At 52.6% G+C, this 27,942-nt stretch overlaps 2 protein-coding genes across 4 annotated transcripts; one reads left to right on the top strand and one right to left on the bottom strand.

The window, feature by feature from the left end:
- Positions 1–7: 7 nt before the first annotated feature.
- Positions 8–27,788, bottom strand: OTOP2 (otopetrin 2). Of its 2 annotated transcripts, none has more exons than XM_033002347.2 (8): positions 27,584–27,788; positions 7,159–7,346; positions 6,112–6,664; positions 5,491–5,627; positions 4,785–4,843; positions 3,983–4,116; positions 2,636–3,525; positions 8–1,513 (listed from the first exon to the last, which is right to left on the bottom strand). In XM_033002347.2, the coding sequence occupies exons 3-8, from the start codon at positions 6,515–6,517 to the stop codon at positions 1,343–1,345; spliced, it is 1,797 nt and encodes a 598-aa protein (XP_032858238.2). In that variant the 5' UTR covers positions 6,518–6,664; positions 7,159–7,346; positions 27,584–27,788; the 3' UTR covers positions 8–1,342. The 2 variants fall into 2 exon arrangements, with proteins under 2 accessions (XP_032858238.2, XP_032858237.2); XM_033002346.2 differs by having other exon boundaries at positions 6,112–6,547.
- USH1G (USH1 protein network component sans) lies at positions 9,373–20,667 on the top strand. 2 transcript variants are annotated; one of them, XM_033002356.2, is made up of 4 exons: positions 9,374–9,469; positions 9,879–10,695; positions 18,288–19,529; positions 20,249–20,667. In XM_033002356.2, the coding sequence occupies exons 2-4, from the start codon at positions 10,532–10,534 to the stop codon at positions 20,250–20,252; spliced, it is 1,410 nt and encodes a 469-aa protein (XP_032858247.1). In that variant the 5' UTR covers positions 9,374–9,469; positions 9,879–10,531; the 3' UTR covers positions 20,253–20,667. The 2 variants fall into 2 exon arrangements, with proteins under 2 accessions (XP_009973630.1, XP_032858247.1); XM_009975328.3 differs by lacking the exon at positions 20,249–20,667 and having other exon boundaries at positions 9,373–9,469; positions 18,288–19,533.
- Positions 27,789–27,942: the final 154 nt, after the last annotated feature.

Here is a 27,942-nt window from a genome sequence, read left to right as displayed (position 1 = left end):
ACCCTGATAGAACAATAAGCCCTTTATTGGAACAGTAAACCCTGATGCCTCAGTGTACAGACAAAGCTTAGCTGTGTTGTTTTGGCATGCACCCTCCCGACCTGGCGGCGTGGGTTTTCTGAGGCTCTGCTTGGGCTCTGGGTACAGAACCGGGGCCCATTTCTACCTCCTGCAGCCCAGGAGTCCTGCTCTGAAAGCCCCCTCAATCATACAGTGGTTCATGGAGAGCTGCAGGAACCCAGAAATCCGTGTCAGAGCCCCACTGCTATGTGCGCCGGGGCTGTGCTCACAGCTTCAAAACACACAGAGTGCAGCACAAGCATCCCTTCAGGGCATGGGAGGTCAAATTGTCTGTGGCATTGGATTGATTTCTGTGTCATAGGGCACAGGAGGCCCCTTCAGGAGTTCAGTGTTACAGTGAAAATCAATAAATAACTTCACGTACAAAAACGTTCATATATTAAAAAAAAATCATTATCTATTTAAAAAAAAGAAAAAGGAAAAGAAATCTCTTGATCATTCCCCAGACTGTATTGCCCATGTGATCTTTATGTTTCTTGAGCCCTGATTCAGGAAAACTGGGCAAAAAAGTGTGCTTAGAGCAATTGCAGATCAGGGCCAGCCCAGGACCACATCACATGCACAGCTCTCCTGTAGAGACAACCTGCCCCTCGGGAAGAGGAAGCTGCAGTGATGCCTCTCAGGAGAGGAAAGAAAACAACAGGGGCTGATACAGGGAAGGGTCAAGAGGGCCAATATAAACGGGCAATAGAGAGAGGAAAGATTAAAATGTTTCCCAAAGCCTTCGGTGGTCACTGGTTTGCTTTTCACATCTCTGCAGGGGAGTGATTTCTGACTGGCCGTACCTGAAGTTGAAGTGGTTTCCCTTTCTTTGCCTTCCACACCTGTGTTAGCCCCTCGTACCCAGGGGGTTTCTGTGTGCAGGCAGGCATTGACTGTCCAAGGGTGCTGAGCACCCACTGGAGAGTACATCAGTGGCATGGAGTGAACAGGATTTTAGGAAGGAAGGTGAGTCTCTGCATGAACCAAGGGTAATTACCGTGATCCTACTCTGGACACCTTCCTTTTTTTATCTTTTTTCTTTTAAACTTTAAGAACTTCAGACACACACAGGCACATCCACACACAAGTAGCAAAAATAAAATCTGGACTATGTTTGGATGATCTTCACTGATAGTTCATAAATGCCCCAACACTGCAAGGGGACATGATTCAAGGGGTGCTGGGGACCCCTTGGGACATCTGGGCAGTCTCCCAGCCCAGGGGTAGGAAGAAGGTGGATTGGTTGAGGAGGATCTCATCTTCCTTGCAAGAGAGTTCTTTAGGACATGATGTAGACCTCCAGCAAACTGGCCACTGCATGCATTCGGTAGAAGATCCCAAAGGGCAGGCAAATGTCCACAATGGCCGGCCACATGGAATCGCCATAGAAGTTCAGTTCTGTGTCATTGTCAAACTGGGGCCGAGCACCAAACGCTGGCATGATCCAGAGCTGTTTGAGGAAACAGGAGAATAACATTGCAGTGAGAAAGAGGTGTGGCACAGCAGGAACCTGCAATCACAGCTACCAAGAGATGGGAGAAAGAGCGACCTTCCGAGAGCGGGACCTGCGCCAGGAGTCTGTGTTTACATTAAGATAAAATATGGTCTAGTGTTGTACCCTAATCCCAGTTTTGAATCATGCTCAGAGACAGGCTTGAATCAAGTGCTGAAGCACTCACTGGAGGAAGAACTTAACTATGTTGTGTCTTAGCATGAACCTGGCCTGTTCAAACTCTTTGGATGGAGCAAGCCTGGGTAAGGCTGAGCTGGCAGCAGCTCGGTCTCCCCAGGCTTGGTTGTGTAAGTCTTGCTCAGAAGCCCAGCCAGCACGCGTATCTGGTTGCATGAGAGTTGTCAGCTCATTCTCTGTGAGCTTACGTGTAAAATCAGTTTGAGGACACGATGTGACTGACTAGCTGGGGACTTGGAGGTTCTCTAGAGACAACATGTGCTTCACTTATTTGGAGGTGCAGCTGTAATCCTCCATTTCTTTTGCAGAAAACTGCAGTCCTCTGGCTGCTCATGAAAATGGGAACCCCAACTGAAGTTATCAGTGACCAGTTTCTCCTCACAGCAACCAGGATCAGTGTTTGGGCTCCTAGGCCATGGGTTTTGAGGAGAGACGTGCTGCCATTTTCAAGAAAAAACAGACTTCACCCCAGGTATTTTTCACTTAACGTCTTTTCTTTGGGGGTGTAAACAAAAGTTTTAATGTATTTTATTACCTTTAATAAGCTATTCTACATATCTGCTAATACCCAATAAAAATACGGAAACTGATTCTTCTCTTGTACCCACCAATGTTATTGTCTGATATTCTGGTGATAAGTTACAGGTCTATTGGTGTAGCCTAAAATGTCTTAACTCCAGGGCAATTGCTCTTGCTTTTAAGTGGCAAGGGAACCCCAGCTCTCCGCACACACAAATAGAAGTAAGTGTGCTCTCTGTATAGCAGAGGCACAGAAAAGACTGTTTTTGCATGGGCCACATCCTTTCCTTCACAGACACTTCTCTCTCGTGCTTGCTTCCCTCTCCCCCACCCTGACAAACTCTTCTTTCTGCAGGTACTCACTATGATATTGCTCAGCAGGAGGAACATGGAGATCTCCCTTAAGAACTTCCTCCTCCAGTTCATCCTCTTGGGGGCGGTGAGGGACCGCACGAGGTCAGAAGGATGGATGGCTTCAGTGCCAGAGGCAGTGCTAGGGGCCAAGGTGCTGCCACTGTCGGGCACACGGAGGGACACTGCATTGATGTTGACAAAGGTGAGTCCATAAAGATCCTTCTGGCGAGAATCGTGCTTGTGGTCTTCCTTGGGGGGTTGCCGATGAAGGCCTTCAATAATGAAGATGTTCTGGAAGGTGTGCTGAGCAATCATTAGGAGGGCGTAGGTGAGGTTGAGTGCGCTGATAGCGTCCCTTGGTGTGCTGGCTACAATGGCCACAATGGAGTAGTAAGAAATAGCATACTGCCCCAAGGCTGCACCCATCAGCAGGGCCACGTCCAGGGTCCTGGTTGGGTTCTTGTGCCGATCCATGTCTCTCTTGTCAAACCGGTAAATGACAGAGCCACCAATGCAGACAAGAGACATCAGGCCCAGACAAACAATGTTGAAGATGTAGTACATGGCGAGTGCTTGGTTCTTCTTGCTGGATTCAGTGCTGGAATTTACCTGCACCTCATAAAGAATAAGGACTCCCAAACCACTCACCAGAATGATGAGGCCCAACACGATGCCTACAAAGAAGGTCCTTCGGAAGAGCCTGAACTTCAGGCGGTGAATGTGGTGGGAGTGGTGGTCTATGAAGCGTCCAACGTTCTTCCACATGACATAGACCATGGCAGAGGCAAAGAGACTGTACTCAATGTTAAAGGGGTATAGCCAAAAGTAGCCGTTCTTGAAGATCTGGCAGATTTGGCTGTTGCAATTGCATTCTTCAGCTGAGCTACTTCTCATTCCCGCTGAAACAACATAAAAGCACATAGGTGCAGTGGTATTAAAACAAGGAGCCAGCACTTGTTCACAGCCCTGAAGAACAGGATACTTAAGGTCAGTGAAAAACAAGACCAAGGACAGAAGAATATGTGACCATTTTGAAAACAAGGACACTTCAACCTGAGCTTTCTGATGCTCATTTCTTCAGCATTCTGAAGAAGTTAGGTGGCAGGCTAAACCTCTCTTTTTCCTTCCCTCTTCATTCCCATCCCATTAGCATGGGGCCTTCCAGCTTTCAGATTCCTCTGTGATATAGGTTAAGAAATGAACATTAAGACCTGGCTTTTAACATACCAGCTCTGTTAAGGGAACCTTCAGCTCTAGATAAGCCTTCTGGAAAGGGATAAAGCCTCGCTTGCAAAACAATTTCTACCTCTTGGGCTCTCTCCCTGGGCCAGATGGCTTCACAGATGGGCAGATTACCTTTCAGGAGCCATCTGAAGATTTCCTCTGTCACGTTCTTCTTCAACTTTGAATGTGCTTTGTGAACGGATTCATCTGTCACTGCTGACATCCACACCGCTAAGTTTGTAGTCAGTGTTAGCATCAAGCCGCACCTGCAGAAGAAGGAGAAGGGTTCATGAGATTAATGCAATGGCTCTAGGGCATGTTGCTCCCATCCATGTTATAGATGTGCACATGCTCAGAGAGACTGTGGGAGCTGCCTGAAGTGGTGCGAGGACTCTAGTGGTTGAGGCTAGAAATCCCGATCCTTGCTTTGCTGCTCTCACTCTCTTCCTTTTTTTTGTCCATGCTCACAAGAATTAGCAAGGCCTGGTTCCTCTTGTTGGTTTTGGAAGAGCTTCTCAATAGTGAATAGATTAATAGGTCTGGATTGGTCTCCAGTAGATCCAGTCTTGCAAAAGTGGACAAGATCTTGTTTTAGCCTGAGGCTTGCCCACTGCATTGTTGTCTTCCCCAGGGAAGAAAAAGTTAGCTACGAATAATTTTATTTAATGATAATTATTAGTTTAATAGTAGTCTGCTTTCAGTAATGAATGTATTCTTGAATGTATCTCCCACCCTGCTAGATCCACAGGTCATGAACCTCAACTGCTTGAGCTGGGATCTACAGCTAGCTGGAGACTGAGCAGGTATAGTTTTGGCCAGCATTAAGGGAGATGGGATTATCCTCTTGTGACATTTTAGCTGTGTGAGAGTGCAACAGGTTTGCAGTGGCCCAAGTCTTCTGGGCCAGTGGGATTCAAAGAGCAGCCATGCTCACCTGGTAACGTTCAGGTGTACGTGGACACAGTCTTTGGCAGAAATCCACAGGAAGTACGTCTGGCAGAGGCAAGAAAAAAAGTTGTTATTTCCAACAAAGCCAGAAAGCAAATCACATCATTCTGAAGTAGGGATCTCCCTGCTCAGTAGAGAGCAAGATGGAGCCTCTTTTGCTTGGGTCCATCTGGGCCCAGCCTATTAGCCCATAATTCTGGGCATTTGATGGATGTGGTCTGCTCTTTCTTTGCTCTTCCTGCCCTGTCCCACTGCCATTGTTGTGCCCACAGCCAGCCCCTGTTCCTGTCTAAATTGTCCCTGTCTGACCACTTCCCTACTTGGTATTGTCCCAGAGCAAGTGGGCCTCTGTGTAGGACTTCAGACTGCAAGGCAGTCCCTGCCCTGACTGTCCTCCTCCCTCTCTGTTCTTCATGGGAAAGGAGACCTGGCTACTCAGAGTTTATGACAAGCCATCCTGGTATAAGCCAAAATGTCACAGGATGGGAACAAGTTTAAATCAATGTCATAAAGTGAGTTGCCACAGCTGGAAGTTGTCATGGTTGGAGGGAGAAGATGTGGGCTGGGTGGGGGCTGACTTAAGGCAGTTGCATTCGCTGCAGGGTGAGTTGAACTATGTTCATGACATCAGAGCTCTTTCTGCTGGTGGCTGTCTCTCTACCCTTCCCTGAGACAGAGCACAACCATCTCACCTGGATGACCACGAATATTGCTTGCACAATGGGGTAGATTATTTTGATTGCAGATAGGCAGCTGTAGAAGCTCGAGTAATATCCTATTTTGAACACATCCATGACAAGGCTGAAAATGGCAAATAGGACCAGGCCTCCTGTTGAGAAACCAAAATATCTGTGGTTGGACAAATGTATGCACATATGGGCTAAAACAGATAGACGAGAGTAAGAAGAGGCATTATTGCCATGGAGAGGCTTTGTTCCTACCTCTGTTTTTCCCCTCCCAGCACCCAAATTATCTTGGCACCAACAGAACCATACAATAATTTTGGCTGGAAGGGATTTTCAATCAACCCTATACTCTGACTGGGGCTAACAGCTCTTGCAAAAGCAATATCAAGGCTGGGAGAGAACCTGGTGTAAAGTGCCAAGAGCCTTTGCAGGTAAAGGGAGACTTGTCAGTGAAACCAGTGGAGGGACTAGGAGCTAACCTGAAGCAGTGCATGGTTCCATGCCCCAGCACAGGAGGAGGAGACGGTGCCCCAGATGGTTGCTTTTTCCTTTCTAATAACCGATGCCTCCATGAACTGTCCACCCTGCATCTCCCCTCCAGCCCTACCCCACCCCGAGAGCTCCTACCTCTCAACCAGATGGGCCCAGCGTGGGAATCTTTGCAGAGGATGGCATCTGGGCACCGGGAGGTGCCGGCGAGGTAGAAGATGATCCATATGATGACTATCAGCATCATGACAGTCAGCAGGAAGAAGACATCGTAATCATGCACGGCAATCTTCTCAAAAGCCCCGCTGCTCACCAGCGTGCAGGCCAGCAGGGCTAAGTGCACAGCCAGCAGGATGGAGAACATGCGGCCACCCTTTTTCCACACTTCCTTGGAGGCAGGAGTGGAGGGCGGCTGATGAGGCTGGTGGCTGAAAGATGCTATCTGGCTCGAAGCCAGGCTGGCTTTGTCATCCTTGTGTCCACAGCCCATGCTGGAGTTGGGGCGTCCGATCTCGCTGTCCTTCCACACGGGCGCTTCGGTCATGGTTCAGCTAATGCTTTAGCTGAGGGTTAACTGTTGGGAGGAGAGCCCCATGAATGAGAGGCGTCACTTCATTTTGAATAGTCCAGGGCTGGACGAAAGCAGAACATGTGATGAGGAGGAGAGGACGTATCAGAGGAACAGGGAAGGCTGAGAGAGGGAGCGCAAAAGGAGGGATGAGCTCATTTTCAACCTTTCTCTTCCTGGTTCCCTGAAGGCTGAATTCTTGCTTAAAATACTTTTGCTTGGGGGGATCCCAGGTCAGTTTAACAAAGCATGCCTAATTTGCCACACAGTGTTTAAGTGTTTATTGATGCAAGATATTGGAAAGGCACCAGAAAAACACTTACAGGATCAAATATCCTGGGGCAAATGGCCAATGTGGTTTGATTTCTAAATGTCAGCCACTAAACATGTCATACTTCCTGGCTGAGGAACAGGCCACCAAAAGGTAAGAAAGCCCTGGGAGTCTTTGAAACACCACATTATGGTTTATACCAGTTCCTGAAAGAAGAATGTGAGCTATCTCTTCTGTCATTCCCTCTAAAGCCCCTTGCCTGTGCCAAGCTTGGGACTTCATTGATTGTCAGTGAAAAGCCTGAAACAAGGCAAATTAACCATTCAGACAAAGCCATTCCACCAACCTGTTTTGCTGCCTGGGATCCAAATCTCTGCTCTTGCTAGGCTGAGAAATTTCCCCGTTGCTGCAGCTTGGTCAGCCGAAGAATTTATACCTTTTGGGATGTCTCTGTGATTTATACCATGTCTGGAGCTGACAGCAGTGCTTCATGGGCTTCTCAGAGAAACTCATGTGATCCATTTTGTGCAATAGCTGATTTTGGGGAAGCAGAAGAGAAATGAGGAGATAAGGGTTATTTACCTGGGGAGGGCATGAAGTAACAACACTGCCAAGCATGGCACGGACCGCTCGGTTGCAGGGTCATGGTCACCATAGATAGAGCAAAGCCACCCCATCTCCCTACCCACCTGAGATTTCTTCTCTTGAGAGAAGACAGTTTAGGTGGTGAACTTATCTTTGCTGATGATTTTGGGCTTGGCTTTCTGCTTAACTGAGCACAAAAAATATTGTGCCTCACCCTGTACTATTTCTATCCCTAGGCATGCTCTACACCTGGAATATTTTTAAGGAAAAGGAAGAAATTTGCGTTTGTATCTATTCAGTGCCAAGGGCAGCTCAATCTTTTTTCCACCCGTGGTGGCAACAATGACGGAAGTTTAGCACTACTACAGGAGGGCAGGATTTGGGAACTGGAATCTGTTCCCCTTTGTTGACGCACTGCCTTTGAATTTCCGGGTGGGATCACCTTTCTCTGGCCCTCAGGAGCTTAACTTCTCTCCTTTCAAGGAGAAAGAAGTCACATTACAAACCACAGTGCAGATGGGATTCAAGCATTTGCCAGGTGAGGGGAGACCTTTAGCTCAAGATCTCTTTTACTCCAGCTGTTATATTTCAGTGGGGGAACTGGGGAGACTCAGGGCAGTTCTGAGTGGATGGGGACAAGTTTTATTCCTTCATGAGGATTCTGCTTTTGGAGATGTCCCTTCTGCTTGCCTCCTCTGGGGCAAGCACAGAGATGGGGCTCTTTGCTGTGCGTTTGCTCAGCCCCATTCCTGTCGGCTCACCACCGTGCTCCTTTTTGCAGCACTACGGGGACAGCATCAAACTGGACTATGCTGGATGGTGAAGAAGAGAGCTCAGAATCTGCTGTACAGCCCAGGGAGACCTTCATGCGTCTTTCCCATGCTGCCACCAGCCGGCTGCCACAAGCAGTACTGGGTCTGCCCTGACTTGCCTCTGCTGATCCTTAGGGGTTCCTTTTTGCGGCGAGTTGTTGATCTTTTCTCAGTTTGTAGCCTTTCCCAGGGGAAGTCCAGACCTCCCTGTGGTGAATCTGAGCTGGTAATGGTGATGTTTTGCAGAGACCAGAGGCTCAGAGTCCTCTTGGGATAAACGCACCGATTTATCCAACCATCTTTTGTCTTTAACAACCAGCAACAGAGGAAAGAATGTTTACTGCCTTGGGCAATGCTCCCAGTCCCCCCTGGCAGCCACCGTAGAGCATAACAAGCTTAATTAGTAACAACAGAAGAATCATTAAATAACCTCGGTAATGAATTGCATGTTACTATGCTGCTTTTCACCTGGAAGGATCACAGTGGCAAATACCTCGAGGTCTACTACATCCCATCAGGACTCACCCAAGTGGGTAAGTACCAATCTGCTGATGTAAGCAAACCATGCGGGGAGCCGACCCTCTCTCCGGTGCGCTCACAGGTGTCCCCGGGCAGCTGGGATGGTGACTCCGTGTCGGTCACCCAGGGGTTAATCACTGCAGCTTGTGTGGGTGCACCAGGGACTGCTTTAGGGCCACCCTGCTGTCTTGGGGCATTTTTTTGCTTACAAAACCAAGCTGCATTTCTCTCTGGTTTTCCACCTCGCTGCTTATTACCTTCTAACCCTCCCTGCTGCTGCCTTTCAGTCTTTCTCCATTTTTGCATCCTTTTCCCCTTTCTCACCTATCTGCTGGGTCTGCCCTCTCCAAATCCTGAGCGCTGTCTCAGGGCATGGTGGCAGACGCAGGGTCCAGCCGTGGAAATCTCCATCCCCAGAGCCAGGGTACGCAAAAGGCACAAGAGAGGAGCAGGAAATTCCTCCTCCATGACAACATGTCCCAGGGGATACGATTCACCGCTGGGCGCAATGTGCTGCGACTTCTGCGTGCTTTGGCCAACATCCAGGCTTGGCTCCGTCTCTCCTGACGGCAGAGGGTGCCCAGAGCCTGGGAATCCTGTGCTGGAGGCATTGCCTGGGGTCATCCAGCTCCCACCAGCGCTCATACCACCCAGAAATTCTGTGTCAGCGTAAAAGACACTGGAGGCCAGACACTGCCTCTCATGCACATCATAGAAGTACTGAGCTACAGACAGGAGCAGGTTTGATTTGGGGGGCTTTTTTGGTCTCCAAAGAGGGGAGAGGAAGTGAGGAAGGGCATTTTTCCAGCCTGTATGAGTGACTTCAGGTTACTGTGGATTTCTGTTGTGGAGTTTGTTGTGCAATTCCTTGGAAAGCAGAGTCCTGTGGGCATAGACAGGATAGTTGGGGGGGCAGGAATGGTGACTGAGTCTGCTGTTGTCTTCCTAGTGACACTAGGAAGAGAGATATATATCTCTCCCTATGTACATGTATGTGTGTGTGTACATATATATCTCTCCCTATGTACATATATGTGTGTGTGTATATATGTATCTCTCCCTATATACATGTGTATATATATATATGTATATGCAGATGTGTGTGTGTACATATATATATATATATATTTTATTTTTTTTTTTAAACCAGGAAAAACTGAGTTGAGAACCCCTCCCATGTTGCTTTGAAATCAGAGGCAGTTCCCAAACTGCTCTCAGCCATCCCTGCACGGAGCGGGAGCATCCATCCCGGTCCCAGCTGCTGCCCTGCTCTGACAGAGCTGCGAGTGGAGGCAGCGGGGGCTCTCACTCTGTCAGCCCACGCTTCCTCCTGTGGCTGCTGCTGACCCTCACTCGAGATGGGGTAGCTACGGCAAGGGGCATTCAGTGGGATTGGGCAGGATACGACCCGTGAGCCTTTCTAGCAGCCTGCTCTGCTTAGGGGACACGCAGCCCCAGCGAGTTGTCACTGCATGACCCTGTGCCCACAGCACTCGGCTGAGCCTGGCACAGTGATGTTGTTTAATTGGAGCTTTTAATGTGCCGTGGAGCTGGTGCGTGAAAGGTTTGTTGTGAGGAGCCGTCAGGGCCGGAGGATGCTTAGGACCCAGGGGAAGCGCTGGAGAGCCGGGCTGGCTGAGCTTGGAGGAGCTCCTGCCTCCCCGGCCAGGACTTCTCAGGTGTCCTGGTAGCGCTGTGCGAGGTGAGCTGGGCCCTCCTGGCAGCTCCCCCTTCCCCACGTCCATGCCCATCCTCTGAGCCCCCCTGGGCATCCATGCGTTTGCCCGGGGACCGCTCCGCACCATGAATGACCAGTACCACCGAGCAGCCCGGGACGGCTACCTGGACCTCCTGAAGGAAGCCACCAAGAAGGACCTGAACTCGCCGGACGAGGATGGCATGACCCCGACCCTATGGGCTGCCTACCACGGCAACCTGGACGCCCTGCGCCTCATTGTCAGCAGAGGGTGAGTGCTGGTGAATGCACGGTGCTCCCGGGGGACAGAGTAGCTGGGACCCCGTCTTTCCCCCTTCCCTGCTCGCAGGTCAGCGTGGATGCAGGTGCCCCACAAAATGATGGCTTCTGTCCATAACAACACTGCTCCTGTCCTCCCCTCTGTTATTTTTCTCTCCCTCTGGTGCTTTGAGTCCAATCCAATGCTCCTGATAACGGTTGTGTGTTTTCCCAGTTCCTCTGAGCCTGTAACTGCTCCTGCCCCAAGCCCCTCTTGCAGCTCCCTGGGGGGACTGGGTCCCCCTTGCAAGTGCTTTGCAGTCCTGAGTCAAGTCCTGTAAAGACAGATAGAGCTGAAATGCAAAGTGCATTGGGTCGCTGCCACAAAAAAAAAGCCTTTTTAGATGAGAGGACAGAGAGAATAACTGTTCCTTCTGTCCCAAGAAATGCTCACATAGAGAGATGTGCGTGGTGCCCACTGGCAGTAGGTGACACTTGTCTGTTTTACCCAAAGCGAGGGTTCAATACGTGTCCCCTGGGCAGCCTGTCATGCACCCGCAGCTCAGGAAATTCAGGAGCGGGTTCCCCAAGAGCAGATTTCTTTCAGCCTGGTCTCCCCCATGGGGGCTGCTTGGTGCTGTTGTGTTTCTCGGTACCCCACCCTGGGTTGCCAGATCTGAGGGTCTCTGGCTCCGTAAGCGTGGATGTGGTGGAGAGAAGGGAGTGGGACTGAGGGGACTTGTCAGACTGGAAGGGTTTACACCTTGGTGTTGGGGAACTGCACAAGAAGGTCTGTGCTAAGGTAAGATCTGCCATACCTAATTCCTTCCTGAGCAGTGCTTGGCTCTCCTGTTCTTACCAACCTCCCAAGGGAGTATATACCAGCACTTCCTTCCCCTCCAGTAGCTTTTCTGAGCACCTCATCTAAAGGCATCCAAGTTGGAAGAGCCTCTGATTTGTGTTGAGAGATTGGTGGTGGTGCTGATTTTGATTTATTCCTTTTTAATTTGGAGGAATAGTGCTGAGGAGGTCAGCAGCCCAGATGTACATCACGCCTCCTTGGAATGGCTTTGCTTCTCCATGTTGAGTTGGGGCTCAGTGGGGCTGTCAGCTCCCAAGCAGGGATTTTCTGTGTCCACCCTGGGCTGCATTTGCAGCTCTTGTATCTGATCAGCCACATCTCCACTGTGCCTGTTCCTGGGCTCTCAGCACTTCCTGATACTCTGGTCTGCTTGTGTGAAACCTTCAGCCAGCTCCCCTGGCCCTGGCCCTCTGTACTTACAGGCAGAGCTCCCCCCAAACATTTCTGACCTTCCATTGTAAAGCATTTTCTTTTCAGATCCTGGGGTCAGGAAGGATGTGTACAGAGTCACTTTGAGAAGCCTTCGAGTGTCTGATGCAATAGGAGTGTGGTCAGGAAAAGATGATTTCAGAGTCCAGAGGAGAGAGAGCAAGACATTGCTCTAGAGTGGTGCATCCTGAGATGCTCCTGGGCTGAGAGCCCTGTGATGATTTCCTGGGTGGGGGCTGTGTGACTTACTGTGTACCTCCCAGGAGAGACTGTGCCCAGCAGAAACCTGCTCTGAGCTCCTGCTGGGAGGAGAATCGCCACCCAGGTCCAGAGAGATAAGGGCAGAAGCTCTAAGGATGAGACTCTCAAGTTAGAAATGGTTCCAAAGACTCTTCGACGGCCAAAAAGTCAGTCTGAAATGCCTCTCTGGAGGTGCGTTCATCCATGGCACGGGCCTCTCAGACTGCCTATATCTCTTTGTATCATTATTTCTCCTTATATTGCCTGCCTCTGTCCCAGGACACCCTGCAGCACCACTGCCTGCCCTGCCAACCCACGCATCCAAGCCAGCAGTTTCTGCCTCTCCACAAATCCCAAGGGCTGCTTTTCCATGGAGGGGCTCCTTTTATAAATCCACATTGAATTAAAAGGTCCTTGTGGGCTCAGTCATGTCCAAGTGCAGCTTGGCTGCTGTTTAATTAACAGCCTAATATACATTTGTTCCTGACAGGCAAAATAGCCTGGCAAAAGCCCAGTGGCCTTTACATGATGGATAGTGGAGCAAAGTGTGTGTCTGTGGGGCTGCAGGATGCATTTACATCTGTGCATTCATCTCTGTGTGTCAGGTCCTCTCCCAGGACCACACAGAGATCAGCGAAGCCTCCTCACCCACCCGGCCGCTCAGCGAGGTGCGGAGGCAGGCACGCCTCTGCTCCCCGGGGCCGGCTTTGGGTCTGCGAGAGGTAGGAAAGCCCCAGCCTGGGGACAGGGGTGCCAGAGAGGGGAAGTCATGCAGGACCCAGGAGAGCCTGTGGGCAGACCCTGTCATTTTCTGCTAGTGCTTAAAACGATATGCAACGGTATTTAAGTCTTTTTCAGAGATTAAACTTAATTCTGTGTTGGATATGTTACTATTACACCTGCAGTATAACAATTGAGAGACAAGACGGAGGACCCCCGAGTATCCCAAAATGTCAGGGCATTTCTCTGTGGCCTCTGCTGTAAAAATATTCGCAGGAGAGTGTGAGGCCACAGCATGGAGTAGGGCCTGGGAGAGCGGAGGGTTCAGGGCTGGAGTGGGAGGCAGCTTCAGGTTCTGAGGGGGCTGGTTAGCCTCTGAGTGGGGTGCGGCGGGATGCTGAGGCACAAGGGGGGATGAGGGAGTCTTGGGGCAGCAAGAAACACCGAATCCTCCTTGCCAGCACTGGGCAGTGATACCAGTGCCCAGACAAGCTGGGAGATTGAGTGCCAGGGCCAGGCTGTTATGAAATGTCCGAGTGAGACCAGCCAGAGGCAGCCTGAGACAGCAGGGCTGTGGGAGGGGGGCTGCTGGGGGCAAAAATCACAGCTCCGATTGTTGTGCCCTGGTGCAGGCCGGGCTGATGGACACTTGGATTATCTAGGCTCTGTCATCAGTGAAAGAGCTTTATTCATACGCCTGTGTGTTCAGCGGATTGTGGTGTAGGGCTGAAATGGGGAGGGGGAAAGAAAGTATAATAAATCCATTGGTGGATCCTTGAGGGAAGTTCATCATCTCAACCCACACAGAAGGGGTAATGAAGCGGGCTTATTGCCCTGTCCATAACAGCTGGTGATGTGTCTGTGCCTCTGTGCCACCTTCGCATGGGGATGGAGAGAGGGTTTGGGATGGAGGGATCAGCAATGGCTCATCCTTCTTGTTTGCAACACAAAAGGCCTTTTTTTTTCCTCCTGACTAGGCTCCAGTGAGGGAAGCAAACCCAATTAACGTGATGGCTGGGAAAAGGCAGGCAAAGTGGCATTTAGTATTGCAGCTTTTCAGAGGCAGTAATTCTTCAGCATGGTACATTATGAACTGCTGTGGCAGTGGTGGGCATCAGTCCAGCTCCAGTTAACATGGGCCTGGGGGCCTTGGCTGGGAACAGCCAGGACTTTCTTGCCTTGGAGTGGACCACAGGAGAGATGAGGACGTGTCTTTCTGCTAGACAGGGCTGCAGTCAGCTTTGTCACCCAGCGTTTCTTTTCAGAGATGTGCCTCAGTTTCCCTTCTTACAAAAATGGGGGTCACAGATGCTTTGGGTGTTATATGGCTGAGGGTTGTGAGCGGCGCAGCAGTGGGTTGGAGGGGATGAGACGGCTCCTGACATCATCCCAGCCGCTCGAGGGAGTCACACCGCCCTGGCCGGGGCAGGGTTGCAGCGGAGGTTGCAGCAAGGCACGTGAAGGTGATGTGCATCCTCTGCACGCCACAGGGCTGGTGGCCGCGTGGGTGCCAGGAGCAGCGTGGCCGTGTTGGTGGGGACCTTCCCCTGGGTGATGACCTGCTGGGAAGGTGAAGGAGCAGGGTGGAGCGCTGTCACAGCTTCGTCGCTTCCGGCGCCTGAGCTGGCTGCTCGGAGTCAGCACGAGATCTGGGCATGGTGGAGTGTGCGCCAGTAGACGTGCCCCTAGGCACTACCACAGTACAGCCAGCGCTAATAATCACCACTAACAGTAACTGCTGGCCTCACGTTTGCTAGTGCAAGAGTCAGAGAGCCCTGAGACGAACCTCACCTACAGCTTTTGCGCTGGATTTTTGGGGATCTGAACCTGGAGAAAAGCTGAACCAACCTACCACCACCTGGACAAATATTGGGATACAGGACCCAAGGCTCTGCTCTGGGTCCAAAATCTCATCTTTTCTGCTCATTTCTAGGCTTTGCTTGGGTCGTTGCCCTGACTGGCTATGCTGAAGTTGGTGGGGTTTCTTCATCAAGCCATAAATTATTTTTTTCCCTTTCCTGTATCAAAAAATGTTTTATGGAAGCCAGAGATGCTCTGCACCCTGCTGGCCCCTGGTCTGAGGGCCCGATCCAATGAGCCAGCCCATTGCTATCAGAGGAACTTCACACGTGCAGCCAGGGAAGGACGTATGTAAGTGCTGCTGGATTCCCCGGCTAATTGAGATCCTATGGGAGAATTGGAGGGTAAAACCGGCAGGAAGGGAGTGAGTGTGCGTGTCACAGTGCAAACACAATGACTCAGGAGATGCATACATCCACCTAAGGGGCTCAATTAACAGTGTTTTTAATAATGATTATTACAGGAGTTGACTCAGCACTCGAAAACGCTTTGAAGTTGAGAAGTGCTGCACTTCACACCTGTTATTAAAATATGTTCCCACTTAGTGGACCCTGCAGTCAGCATCTCTGTGTGTGCAGTGCCCTGGAGGTGAAGTTTTGCTGGGACAGACACCTGCCAGAGGGAGGGCCTCATGTTTATTATCTGTGCTGGATCAAACACCTCTACTTTGCAAGATGCTGTTGTTCTTTCCTTCTGATGCATTTTTAGTGCCTGCGGCAGACATTTATAGGGCAAAGGGACCTAGACATCTAATTTTGCTCTAATGCTTTTGTTTCTAGACAGTGGAAATGTCCAGGGAAAGCTGGTTTTTATGTTCTTTGCCCTCACTTACTCTCTGAGATAGTAAAAATCATGAGGAAAATAGACCTTCAACTATGAACCCACCAAGGCCTCCCTGGCTTTGCTCTTTGCCGGCTGAACCAGACAGGCAGGAGAACGGGCTCTGAGATGTACTTTATGGATTGAGCATCCATACACTTGGCTTGGGGAGTAAGATCATTTCTAGCGTGTCCACTGCTAAGTCACTGTCCACATCTTGAGTCCACATACATGTTGGGATGCTCATGGTGTCCTGGCTCATCTGTCCACTCATGTTGGGCACACATGTGCCCATTCAGAGCACATGTAAACAGATGAACAACGCTTCACGCGCTGGAGTCCCACCGCCAGTGCTGGCAGTTCCAGTTTCACTGGCTCTTTAATCCAGCTCCATCAATAATTTACTCCTCTCTTGCAATTCATCAAATATTTATCCTCCCCATGAATTTCCCAGCCTGGACATGTCACTACGAGGGTAGAGGCAAGGGCTGGGGAGTTACTGCTCCTGGAAACTCCGCATTGCTGCAGTACCAGCAGCTTCCTCCTCTCCTTCTACTGGCTTTGTGCCTCCTCAACCCTGTGATCCCTTGCCCTTCTCCCTAGCACCCATCTTTGAAGCCTTTCTCTGATTTATGAGAGATGCCAAAGGCTCTGGGTACTAAAGTCCTGCAGGGTGTGTGGGTCTCTTTGGCCCTTACACAGTTTTGAACCTTTTGACCAACTTGCTGAATTTGCCAGCAGGCTCAAAGTTATACTCACTAAGTTTCTACAAATTTTGTGAAAACACGTGCATGGCGGAACTACTGCTGATGCTCCCACCAGGGGAAAGCTGAGCACACCTCATAGCAGCTCTCGGGGAGTACAGCCAGGGAGCTCGCACTCTGGGTCCAAATAATCTCCAGCTTCACTTCTGGACACTGCCTTTATTGCTTCTGCCTTTTGTAGAATCATTTCCCTTTGCTGAGATCTTGGCAAAGCCTGAGGATTGCAAACTAATCATTACACCATCTGGGTGGCTCTGCTCTGGCTCCACTGTTCCCTGAACAACGATGTCCAGAGCGGGCAGCCACGAGCCTGCCTGCAGTAGGGGAGGGTGAATGTGCTGGACAAGGCTGTTACTGGGTCCTGTGTGTGATGCAGATGCAAAGTAGCAAGAGGAAGAAGTTCCTCAGCTCCTGTGATCTCCATGCTCTTTCTCTGAAGTAGTTTTCAGACTCTTTCAAGTGAGACGAGCTGTAACACAGAGCACGTGGGGTTTGAGAGAGGGTTCTGGTCTCTGCTGCTTCCAGCTCTTGTCAACACAAGTCCTAAAGCATCAAGGAGTAAAGTAAAGCAGGCTGAAGGTCTCAAGTGCACATTTTCCTTCCAGACTCTTGGTGTCACCAGGTCTTGGAGCTGAGATCTTTGTGGTGGAGGGACAGCGCTTGGTTCCTCTAGAGTTCATTGAAAGGGTGGTGCAGAAATGGGCAGGAGCTGTGCTGAGCCAGAGCTCTGCCAGAGCCCTGCTGCCCACGGGGAGTTGCTCTTGAGGGTGGTGGAGCTGCACAGTCTTAATAAAAGGCTTTGTCTTATCCATGTGCACGAAGGGAGAGCGCCTTGTTGACAGATACTGCTGCTGGCTGCATATCATTAGCACACGCGCTCGGGCGAAGGCTGGTGCCAGAAGGGGTGTGAACTATCTCTTGTTTCAGCAGGTCACAAATACAGAGCAATGTCAGCAGGACAGACTTCCCTTGAATCCTAGGTTAGTGTCTGTCCTGTCAGGGGAGGCAGGAGAATTGGGCAAGTGGTTGTGTCCCATCAGCAGCTTGCTGGGGTAGGGGCCGGCACGGTGTTAGAAGAGATGCTAATGGCATTAGTCGAGCATCCAGCTCTTGAGGAGTGCAGAAACCTAATCTCCACTTTCTCTGAAACTGGATTCTCAGGATGTGCTAATACCAATGTGCTTCAAGCCATGCAATCGAGACCAAGCGTGGTGCAGCAAAAACCCTCACAAAACTCCAACCCCAAGGCCAATGCTAGCAACTTTGTTCTTATTCTCTACTGACAACACATCCTCTTGTGCCCCAAATTTCCCCAGGCACCAAGGAACAGGAGGGTGGGAAGGTGCAGCAGCCGGTGGGTTTCAGAACCGTTGCTGAGGATGGCTGTTTCATGGTGGTGCTACCATCATGGTGGGACCCCATGGTGTCCCCTACAGGATGTGGTGTATAGAGAGGTATTTTGGGATGTCTCTCCACAGAATCTGAATAAAGCCAAGATCTGAAGATAGAATCTGACTAGAATTTAATGAGACGTTTGAGACTTGAAATTTTATAATTAGCTCAAGGTTTGAGTTGGAAACAGCCCCATATCTCAGTTCTAGGCTATTCAGAATTTGGCTTGCCTCCCTCCAAAAGTTGATTTGATGCAGGAATATATATCTCCTGAGAGCTAAATTCAAGTCATGTCAGTTACCACAGACTTGTGTGTCAGGCATGTGATTCCATGTCAGCAGTACCCCCCTCAAGAATACCCCCTTAAAATTAAGCTGTGGGGGCCAAGAGGCATGTAGCTTCATATTTCGATGAGGCAACAGTTCATGGAGCTGATTTGCCCCTGCACAACAGGGAATATCTCAGTCGAGTCTGTCAGCCATGCCTGCGTGCTAACTGGTTGATTTTCTTGCTGTCTAGGGGCGATCCAGACAAATGTGACATCTGGGGGAACACCCCCCTCCACCTGGCAGCAGCCAACGGCCACCTGAACTGCCTTTCCTTCCTCATCTCTTTTGGGGCCAACATCTGGTGCCTGGACAATGACTATCACACCCCACTGGACATGGCAGCCATGAAGGGGCACATGGAGTGTGTGCGATACCTGGACTCTATTGCTGCCAAGCAGGGCAGCCTCAACCCTAAGCTGGTGAGCAAACTGAAGGACAAGGCCTTTCGGGATGCGGAGCGGAGGATTAAGGACTGTGTGAAGCTGCAGAAGAAGCACCACGAAAGGATGGAGAAACGGTACAGAAAGGAGATGTCAGATAATTCGGATACCATGAGCTTCTCCAGCTATTCGAGTAGCACCTTAAGCAAGAAATTCCAACACATGTCTATGGTGACCTCCCTGCCATACTCACAAGCCACCATCCATGGCACAGCCAAGGGAAAGACGAAAATCCAAAAGAAGCTAGAGAAGAAGAAGCAGGTGGATGGGACATTCAAGATCTATGAGGATGGGAGGAAAAGCGTGAGGTCTCTATCCGGTCTTCAGCTGGGGAATGACGTCATGTTTGTGAAGCAGGGCACATACGCCAGCCCCAAGGAATGGACTCGACGCAATATCAGAGACATGTTCCTCACGGATGAAGACACTGTCTCCCGTGCCATAAGTGACCCGGGTTTGCACATGGACTCGGCCCACTCGGAAGTCAGCACCGACTCTGGCCACGACTCCTTGTTCAACCGCCCCGGGCTGGGTACCATGGTGTTCCGGCGCAACTACGTCAGCGGCGGGCTTTTTGGGATCGGCCGGGAGGACCCCGGTGTGCTGGGTGAAGACAATGCAGACGGGATAGGTGTCAAACTGCGGAGCCGCCTGCAGCGCTCGCCAAGTCTCAACGATAGCATTGGCAGTGCCAACAGCCTGCAGGAGAGGAACATGGAGGAGCTGCCCTGGGATGAGGTGGAGCTGGGATTAGATGATGATGATGAACCAGACACCAGCCCCTTGGAGACTTTTCTGGCTTCCCTGCACATGTTTGAGTTCATCTCCATCTTGAAGAAGGAAAAGATTGACTTGGAGGCCCTCATGCTATGTTCAGACAAAGACCTGAAGAGCATCAATATCCCATTGGGTCCCAGGAAAAAGATTGTGGATGCTGTCCAGAAGAGACGACAAACTCTGGAGAAGCCAGATGTCATTGTAGACACTGAACTGTAAGTAGGAGATGGGGCCTCTGAGCGATTAAACCCTTCAGCAGGTGGAGATGTGGATAATGTAAGGTCTTGTTTTCAGTCCTCTTGGAAGATAGGAGTCCAGGTAACTTCAGTGCTTCTGTGTGTGGGCAAATTCCTGCTTGTGTGGAAATGATGAGAGTTTGGAGAGGTGGCAATAGTGTTACTTCATTACTCAACAGTCTTAATGTGGCTGGGCAGGACGTGAAGCCCTTGTTTTGTTTCATAACCTGTATGAATGCAGACTGCTCTGTGGTCTGATTCTTCTGAGTCCCTGTAGCTGGGATTTTCAACCATGCTCAGGCTTGTCTTGACCCTTCACCTTTTGAAGGTGTTAAGAAATCAACCACAATTCCCAGTAGGAGCAGGCTGACGGCAGTGCCCAGTGGCATTGGTGATCCTTCCCCAAATGCCTGAGATCTTACTCAGACCTTTGGAGATTGCATATCTTGGTTGGAGTTGTTGCTGTTTTATGGTGTTTCCAGGGTTCAGTTGATCTGGTTTGGAGGACCATGTGCCTGCTGCAGAGGTGAAGAGAAGGCTTTAGTGTGGGTCTCCCCACTGATACCCCAATCCACTGTGTTGTTTGGGCTTCCCAGGCTTCGAATATCTGTGTGCTTCTTGATGGTTTTACAGGTTTTCAGTACAGCTCAGTCTTGGATCCTCAGGGTGCTGATAGATTTTTCTCTTTCCCTTTGCAGATAGCGACATCATCATTTTATTTTGTGGTATTTTTTTTAATGATCGAGAAAAAAATCCAGTTCTAAGTTGCCAGAAAACACAAGCCAGAGACTCCCTTCCTGGGGCAGCTGAAAGCTACAGCCATCCCCACCAGTCCCTCTGGGCTGCCCTCCTGCTCCCTTGCTCTGCTCCCTGTCTGTGCGATGCTCCCAGGCGGTACCTGGTACGAAGGGACGACTGCTGAGATCGGACCAGGCAGCTCCAACCTGCCAACCGTGAAGGGATGATGGTTGCCTGCTCACTGGAGGAAGAAGTGTGCTGCACAGCTGGCTAGGACACTGTGCTGTCACAGGCTGAGAGACCGCACGTAGCCATGAATGGAAGGAGATACGTGATAGTATTTTCAAAGGGATCCAGAATAAACCATTACAATCCATTCTTTCTTGAGCAAGTCCTTGATTTGGGGTTTGGGCTGGCAGAGCAGAAGGCTGGGGAGTCCTGGTCTCTCTCCTGGTTCTCGGTTGCATTGTTTCATGCTGTGTTTTTGGAAGGGAATTTTGATTACTGTGGGTTGGGGCTGTTCAGCTTGAGACGTGCCAGCCCTGACTTTCCATGAGTCCAGTCTGTGCTGCCTTGAGGGCAACAATCCAAAATGAATATGGTGGTTTGAACATGTCGGTAGTTGCCTTCCAGTGGTCACATGGCTGTCCCACGGAGGCAACCTTTCTGTCCCATCTCTCCAGGGCACTGAGCTGCGTCAGCAGTTTCTGTGCAAAGAACCTTGATTTTCACCTCCAGGAGCTTCCCAGGACCAAGGGCAGCACCAGGCTGCAGCCCAGAGCCTCTTCCAAGCATCCCTGATGCATCAGTGCTCAAAATGCAGCTCTGAACCATAGCAGTAAGTGTTCTCCACAGACCTATCACATCTCTCGCTGATCAGTGCACTCTTTCTGAGCCCTCAGCTGCCAGGTCTACTGCACCATTTTACACACATGATCTACGTATGGCTCCTGGGTGGCAGGAGTGTTTCTGGGGTGCAGCAGTGGGATGGGGACATGGGCAGTGACAGATTCCAGTGGCAGAGAGTCAACAGCCCCTTGCCGTGGGGTGCTGGCAATGTGCCTGCTCAGGCTGTGATGCAAACTACCAGATCAGAGAAATGCCGCGCGTTGTTACTGGGACTGCTTATCCAGCCTTATCTCAAGGATGCAAATGATAAGGAATGACCTGAGCCACGTGTATGTGCTCACCTTGGGGCTGGCTGGGATCTGGACCGCTCTTTGTCCCTTCGTTGCTGGGGAGGCTGTGGTTTTGGTGTTTGGAGGATGGGGATTTGTTTGGTGAGAAGCTGTGCTGCTTGCTGCCTATGCATGCACTCTGTGTGTGTGTGTGTGTGTGTGTGTGTGTGTGTATGGGAGGAAAAATACTCTTTGTAAGGTGTCTCTCTGTCCTGTTGCCCCCCTAAGTGGCTGAAGCCCCACCAGGAGAGGTGTGGGGTCCCAGCCTCGTGCCACTGCACACAGAGATGCTCTGGCAGCAGCTAAACACCACCGCTGCACTGAAGGTCCAAGATATTTCTGCACAGATGCAAACAGAGAAGTTTTTCTAAGTGATATTTTTAGAGCTAGAAGTGCTTTTATATTTGAAATTACAAGTTCTGCATAACTCTTGGCTTGATTTCTAGGCAAAAGGGTGAGTGATCAGATGTGCTGAGTCAGCGAGTTGTCTGTGAAGGCGGCATGGTGCCGGGGCCCCAGCACTGTTTTCTTTGGTCCCTCTCCAAAGCCCGGGGCTGCTGTCCCAGCAGGGAGAGCGGTGGCTCAGCTCATTAATGTCACAGCTCCCTCTGCCGGGACCAAGTCTGGGAGAGCAGGATGGGACCCACTGGGGCTGCGAGGCAGCAGGGATGCGGCGCAGCAGAAGGACGGCCACCAAGCCCTGCTGCGAGCGGGACCTGCAACCTAAGGCCAATGTTCAGGTGAGGTTACGGTGGCTGAATTCACCCCTCTCATCATGCACACGTGTGACTGCACCCAAGTCCTCCGTCCTTGCTCCAGACAAGCGGCAGAGTGCCAGCTGCCCGCCATGAACTGGCTCCAATTCCCCTGGGAATGAATAGCATCTTTGGGTTTGTGCCGGACACGGGAGGGGAGTGTTTTCCCCTGTCTTGCATCACTGTCACTCTGGTGCAATGGGGACCAGTTTATCCCAGCAGATGACAGGGAAAAGTGGACTTACTGGCTTGGCACCTGCCAGAGCCTTCCACAGGCTGGGCACTGGGATGTAGTGGGTATTTGGGGACTACCAGGCAGCTGGGGTTTGCACACTCCCTAACTTTGCCTTTTTTCTTAGGAGCACCCAAGCAGTTGCTGATGTTGGGCTGATGCTGACAGACATCCCTTCTCCCAGCTTGTCTTTCCTCCAAAGAGATGGTGAAAAGGTTTGGGGATGTGACAGTAACCAAGTGCCATGGGACAAGTCTCTGCACAGCTAAGACCAAGCCCAGAAATGCCGCTCAGGATGGGTGAGCCCCAAGACCAACATGGTCACCTCCATGACCACAGGGAAAGACCAAAACTGAGCTGTGGCACCAACACGGTGTTACAGAACCCAGGAGATGGACTGAGGCCCACGGTTGCCCCAGGTGGGGTGAGGAGGACGGTCTGTGGGCACAGGGGTGGCTGTCAGAGGCAGCAGCAGCCCCAGAGCAAGCACCCACTCTTTGGGCTTGTGCATGTTGCTTGGCTTTGGGTTTGCTCCTTGGCTTCCAACCAGGTTGTCTCCTGAAAAGTGTGGGGGATACAGCCCTTGCAGGACAGTGTTCAAACTCCCCAGCCTGGGAGACATCCCCTGGTTTCCAACTCCCCCCAGATGACCGGGTTGCTGCATCCCACTGGGCTCATGATGGAGCCAGGCTCCGCTTGCCCCAGGCACGGGGAAGGGACGTGTCTGTCCCCGGGTCCTCAGCACAGACGGGCCCTGTCACTTCTCTGCCCATCAGCAACCCGGCCTCCGCGGGGGAACCTCACCGTTGCTAATCGCATCTGCTCCATGGCCGAGAACAACAAGCTCCTTTCGGAGAGGGCCCTTGTGAAAGCAGGGTGGAGGCTGGGGCTGGCACACCCTGGAGAACACCCTTAAATACCCTCCCAAACAGAAACCGAGCCAGGCGGCAGGTTTCCCTGACCCAATGCTGCCAACAAGCAATCATCGGCCCTTGTACCTGCCCGCGGTGCCCGGGAGGTCGGACGCGGTGCAGGTCCTGTGGGCACCGGGGCATCATCTCCCGGGCAGGGAACCTGCGATCCTGGGGACAGTCACACCTCAACGCCCCAAGCCATGAACGCCAAACCACCCTGTGCCTGTGTTAAATTGGGCTTCCCAGCAAAACCAGTCCCCTGGGTTTAGCTTGAACATGCATTTTCTTGTCCCTGATGGTGCAGGAGGTGGCATGTAGGGAGTGGAGTGAGGCCAAGGGGCTGTGCCAGATGTCTGGCTGTAGCGTTGACACCCCCAGCTCCTTGCCTGGGGAAGCATCGCTCACAAAAGTGATGCTGATTCATGAGGGGGATGTGTTGGCACTTGTCACTCAGGTGCTTTTGTCTCCCCTTGCTTAGGAGCTGTCTGGGCCCCCAGACCATGGTCTGGAGGAGGGAGAAGGCAGGGGAGGTTTTCGGGGGTGACGGAGGGTGTGCAGTGGCGGTGCTGGAGATGTGGATTTGCAGGTGCTGAGTGAGCATTGCAGCATCTCTGCTCGGCTGCTGGGTTCTGTGGCTGTCCCAGGGGGGCACACGGCGGCTTCCCCCAGGCTGCCAGCAGCACTGGGGTTACTGGCTGCTCCCCTTGGACAGCACACATGCTCAGCCATGCCACACAGGGCTGGCATGGGAACCGAGAAAGGACATTGCCCATGGGACACCAGGTAGGTCCTACGGGTACGGAGGCCCACGGGGAGGCATCTCTCTTGGGCAGGAGCACCTAGTCCTCAGTCCTGCCTGATGCTCCTCTCCTCCATCCTCCCCCGGAGCTGGTGATGGCCATGGTGCCCGCACCAGAGGGTGACACCGGGGTCCGGGACCTGCCAGGCCAGCGCAGGCCATTGCATGCCACTTCCTTAAGTATTTCCTGCCCATCCCGCTGGGGATTCACTTCCTGGCCGAGCAGCTGAGTAATGTGCAGTGGCAGGAATGGAGGGGAGCGGGAAGGGGCTCCATGCAGAGCACCCACGGCACACCCCGGCTTTGCCATGCCATGCACAGTGCCCCCCCCCCACTCCCCCAGCAGCCGAGTGGAGGGCTGGATGCAGTGTCGATACAGACTAGGTTGGATACAGCACCTCACAGGGAATTTACAACGGCTTTTGGGACCCTCCATGGCTGTTCTCAAAACCAAAGTGCCCCAAAGGCAGAAATGTGGACACGGCTCGGCGTGTCCTCCCTGAGAGAGCTGCCAAGTGGGCAGAAATGGAGTAAAGCGGAAGAAATGGAGTGTCATTTTCTTTTAATGTTGGCTTTAGGTATTAACAGGGTGAATTATTTTCTAAATTTGCTTCATGCAGTTCATAAGTGTTAGCAAAATATCAGGCAATGCTGTGGATTCCGCCACCAAGTGTCTCAGGGCCAGAGTGAGCTCCCTGGTACCCATCATCCTGGTCCCCATCACACCAGCTCGGTCTCAGCTGGGGTGGCCGGAGGAGCACGGGGATGCACCCTCAGATGGCACTGAGCATCTCTGGGGGGCAGAGCAAGGTGTGGGACATCACCAGTGCCCCAGGTCTGTCTGCCTTTGGTGGTCTGCCCGCAGCGCCTGGTGCAGGCAGGCTGTTCACTCAAGTTGCAGGGTAGGGAGATGCTCCCTCCTGGGTGTTAAGCTAAAATCCTTGACTGCCACTGAATGAGGGTCAAGAGCAGGGCAGCACCTCCCTCGGGGCTCAGTGCAGGGCCAGAGCGCAGGTTTGCTCTGTAATTGTGGGGTTGTGGCTGCAATAACCTCTTCCAGCTTCAGCAGGCATATGGAGCTGTTTCTGCAGAAGCATGCAAGAAGGAGTTGCCCCTGCTGTGAGATCTCCCCAGAACCCCTTGCCACTTGGGCTGGGTGGGATAGGGGAGCTAAGGGGGAGCTATAGGGTTGCACAGAGCTGGAAAAGCCAGATATCTTCTCCCAGGCTTCTTCCACAGCAGCACAGAGAGAGGGAGGGATTTAAGGGCTGGGGACTTCAAGCTGGGGGGACGTTTGGTTGGGGTGAGGATGTGGCTGTGGCCAGGTACGTGGCACTGGTCTGGATTCATCCTGCTGAGGGTGCTGCTGGGTGTAAGTGTCCTTCCAGCACAGGAACTGCCTGATCTTTGTCCCCAACTGCTGAACATCCCTGGTCCCCCTTGACCCCTGGGCTCCTGGCTCACTCGGTGAGGACAGGGTCATGCCCAGCCCTGCTGGTGGGGATGCCAAAGCTGTGGGCAACTGTGGTTTAAGAGGGCTTGACTCCAACCCCAGTGATGGAGCCGGCTCTGTGCCGCTCCACGTGCCAGGGTGAGGGCACCAAGCAGCCCTGCACAGCCCCCAGCAACGGGGCATCTCCTGTGTGAACTGGGGAACAGCTCAGCAGGGGGACATGGGGGTCCCCGAGGTGACGGCGGGTGGGAAGGGGGTGGGAAACCCTATAGACAGTACTGACACTGGCTCCTCGGTAGCTCTGCTGGCTGAGACCCCCGCGGTCAGCTGGGGTCAACACCGGCGCTGCAGGATTAGTGCCCTGGAGGGCCCGTACGTCCTGCTCCTGATGCTTCAGTGGGAGGAAAGCGGGCAGCAAAGGCACCCGGGGGGCTGTGTGACCCCCAGCTGGCGTGGGGTCGGCCAGCACCCGTGGGTGCATGTGCTGCAGCACTGCCACCCCCACGGCACTGCCTGCCCCACGGGAACAGGGACCCCCAATCGCGGCAGAGCCCCATGATGCCAGCCTGGGCCCTGGACCAGCTCCGAGAGCAAGCGGTGATCCTGGTTTTCTTCACCACCTCCCAACCTCTTGCTTTTTCGGAGGGACAGGGACAATCTTCCCACTGCTCCTGTTCCCTGATCTTTGTCTGAGCTTTAAGCTTTTAGGATGCGCTTCAACAACAACTATATTTTCCTGCTACAGGACACCAAGCTTCAACTCAACAGCGCTCTCCAAAGCTGGCAGAACCACCCAGCGCCGAAGGGCCTGGTGGGATCAGGATCAGCCGCCACTGAAGGATACACCCAGGTGAAGGCTGGACCACCCAACTCCCCACTCCTGCACTAGAAGCAGCAAATGCAGGGCTGCAAGGGGTGATCCAGCCCAGAAACCACCTAAACCCAGGAAGGAAGTCCCACAAAAGCATTTAAGCCCTGGTGAGGATGGATTTCTTTGGGGTCCCCTCCCTGGCTGTGACGAGGCACAGCCTGCCAATCCCCGGCGGGAGGTTGCAGAAGGGCCGAGCACAACGCTGCCCTCACCCAAGGATGGGTTCTGCCCTCGTGGGAGGCATCGGGGACGGATCCAGTTGCTACAACATCCCTTTGTTCCCGACCCATTATCTCACTGCTGGGAAGCAACAGAGCTTGGCTGGCGCGGCCGTGTCACAGCAAAACCTGGCGCTGGCAACGGGGACCCTTACCCCTCCCCGGCACGCTGCCCCCGGGCTCTCCAGCTGCATTTTGGAAACGTGCCCATGGCTGGGATCGCCAACCTCCGTGTTTCCCCATCCCTGGTGTGTAGTGCCACCAGCCGTGGGCAGTGCTGGTGAGAAGCGCAGAGGAGCGCACGGGACCACCGGTGAGACAGCGAAAGGCCCGAGCAGGGCAGCGGAACGATCCTGGCAGCTGGCCCAGATGCTGCCTTTTACCTCGGCTGTGATAAACCCCCCAGCTTGGCCCTTCTCCACATCCACAAACAACCCCTGAGCTTAGCACAGGCTGCTCGGCTGCTGTGCCAGCACCCGGGGGCTGCTGCAAGCCACGGCACTGGAGTCAGCTGGGGCTGCAGCCCCCAAACCCCTCTAGATCCCCAGCACAGCAGAGGTCCCACGCAAACACCCGTTATTTCAGCCACCCCAGCCCCACTGGTGTTTCGGAGCACACCTCCCAGGGAAGGGGGGCTCCCATGAAGCCAGGGAAGGCTGAGCAGCTTGGCTATCCACCTAGGGAGGGACAGGGAGATGCACAGGGTGACCATGACCTCATCCGAGCTGCTACCTCCGGAGCCGAGAGCCCAGCCCTTGGCCCCACTCAATAACCGAGCTAACGAGAGCCGCTGTCAACAAGTCTGCAGCTCCCCAGCCCGCGCGGGGAAGGACGCCGGCTCGAGGAACCCAGGAGGAGAAACCTGTTTCACTGACCTTGCTCCATCACCGCCTTCCTGGCTGCGCCGTGGGCGAGTTTGGGGCTGCGGCGAGGGGCGAGCGGCTCGGCTGCCCCTCAGGGCCACAACAAGGGGGAGCAGGAGCGGGGCCGGGGCCACATCGCCGGTGGGTTGAGGTGCTGGGGGATGCGTCAGGTGAGAGAGTGAGACCCTGCTCGGTCGATGCTGTGTCTTGGCGTGGCTCCTCGCCTGCCTGCGGAGCCTCGCTCCACCCCTCATCAGCTAATAAAGCCTCTGCCGCGCCAGTCCCTCCTTTGCCACTGACTCACGGGCTGACCTAGCCCAATCCCCTAACTGCCCCACACCTCCATTTTCTGACCTACAAAGCAGGGTTCA

This window comes from Tyto alba, unplaced genomic scaffold, assembly GCF_018691265.1.
Source record: "Tyto alba isolate M040663 unplaced genomic scaffold, T.alba_DEE_v4.0 Super-Scaffold_39, whole genome shotgun sequence".
Classification (NCBI taxonomy): domain Eukaryota; kingdom Metazoa; phylum Chordata; class Aves; order Strigiformes; family Tytonidae; genus Tyto; species Tyto alba.
The sequence above is the reverse complement of the archived record's forward strand: the minus strand, read 5'-3'. Positions and strand labels throughout refer to the sequence as shown.

Excerpts from the sequence above, each read along its gene's own strand:
- USH1G (XM_033002356.2), top strand. The coding sequence starts at position 10,532 with ATGAATGACCAGTACCACCGAGCAGCCCGGGACGGCTACCTGGACCTC. Across the intron at positions 10,696-18,287 it reads CGCCTCATTGTCAGCAGAGG|GGGCGATCCAGACAAATGTG; the intron begins GTGAGTGCTGGT and ends CTTGCTGTCTAG.
- OTOP2 (XM_033002347.2), bottom strand. The coding sequence starts at position 6,517 with ATGACCGAAGCGCCCGTGTGGAAGGACAGCGAGATCGGACGCCCCAAC. Across the intron at positions 4,844-5,490 it reads CAATATTCGTGGTCATCCAG|ACGTACTTCCTGTGGATTTC; the intron begins GTGAGATGGTTG and ends TGCCTCTGCCAG. Across the intron at positions 4,117-4,784 it reads GTACACCTGAACGTTACCAG|GTGCGGCTTGATGCTAACAC; the intron begins GTGAGCATGGCT and ends CTTCTTCTGCAG.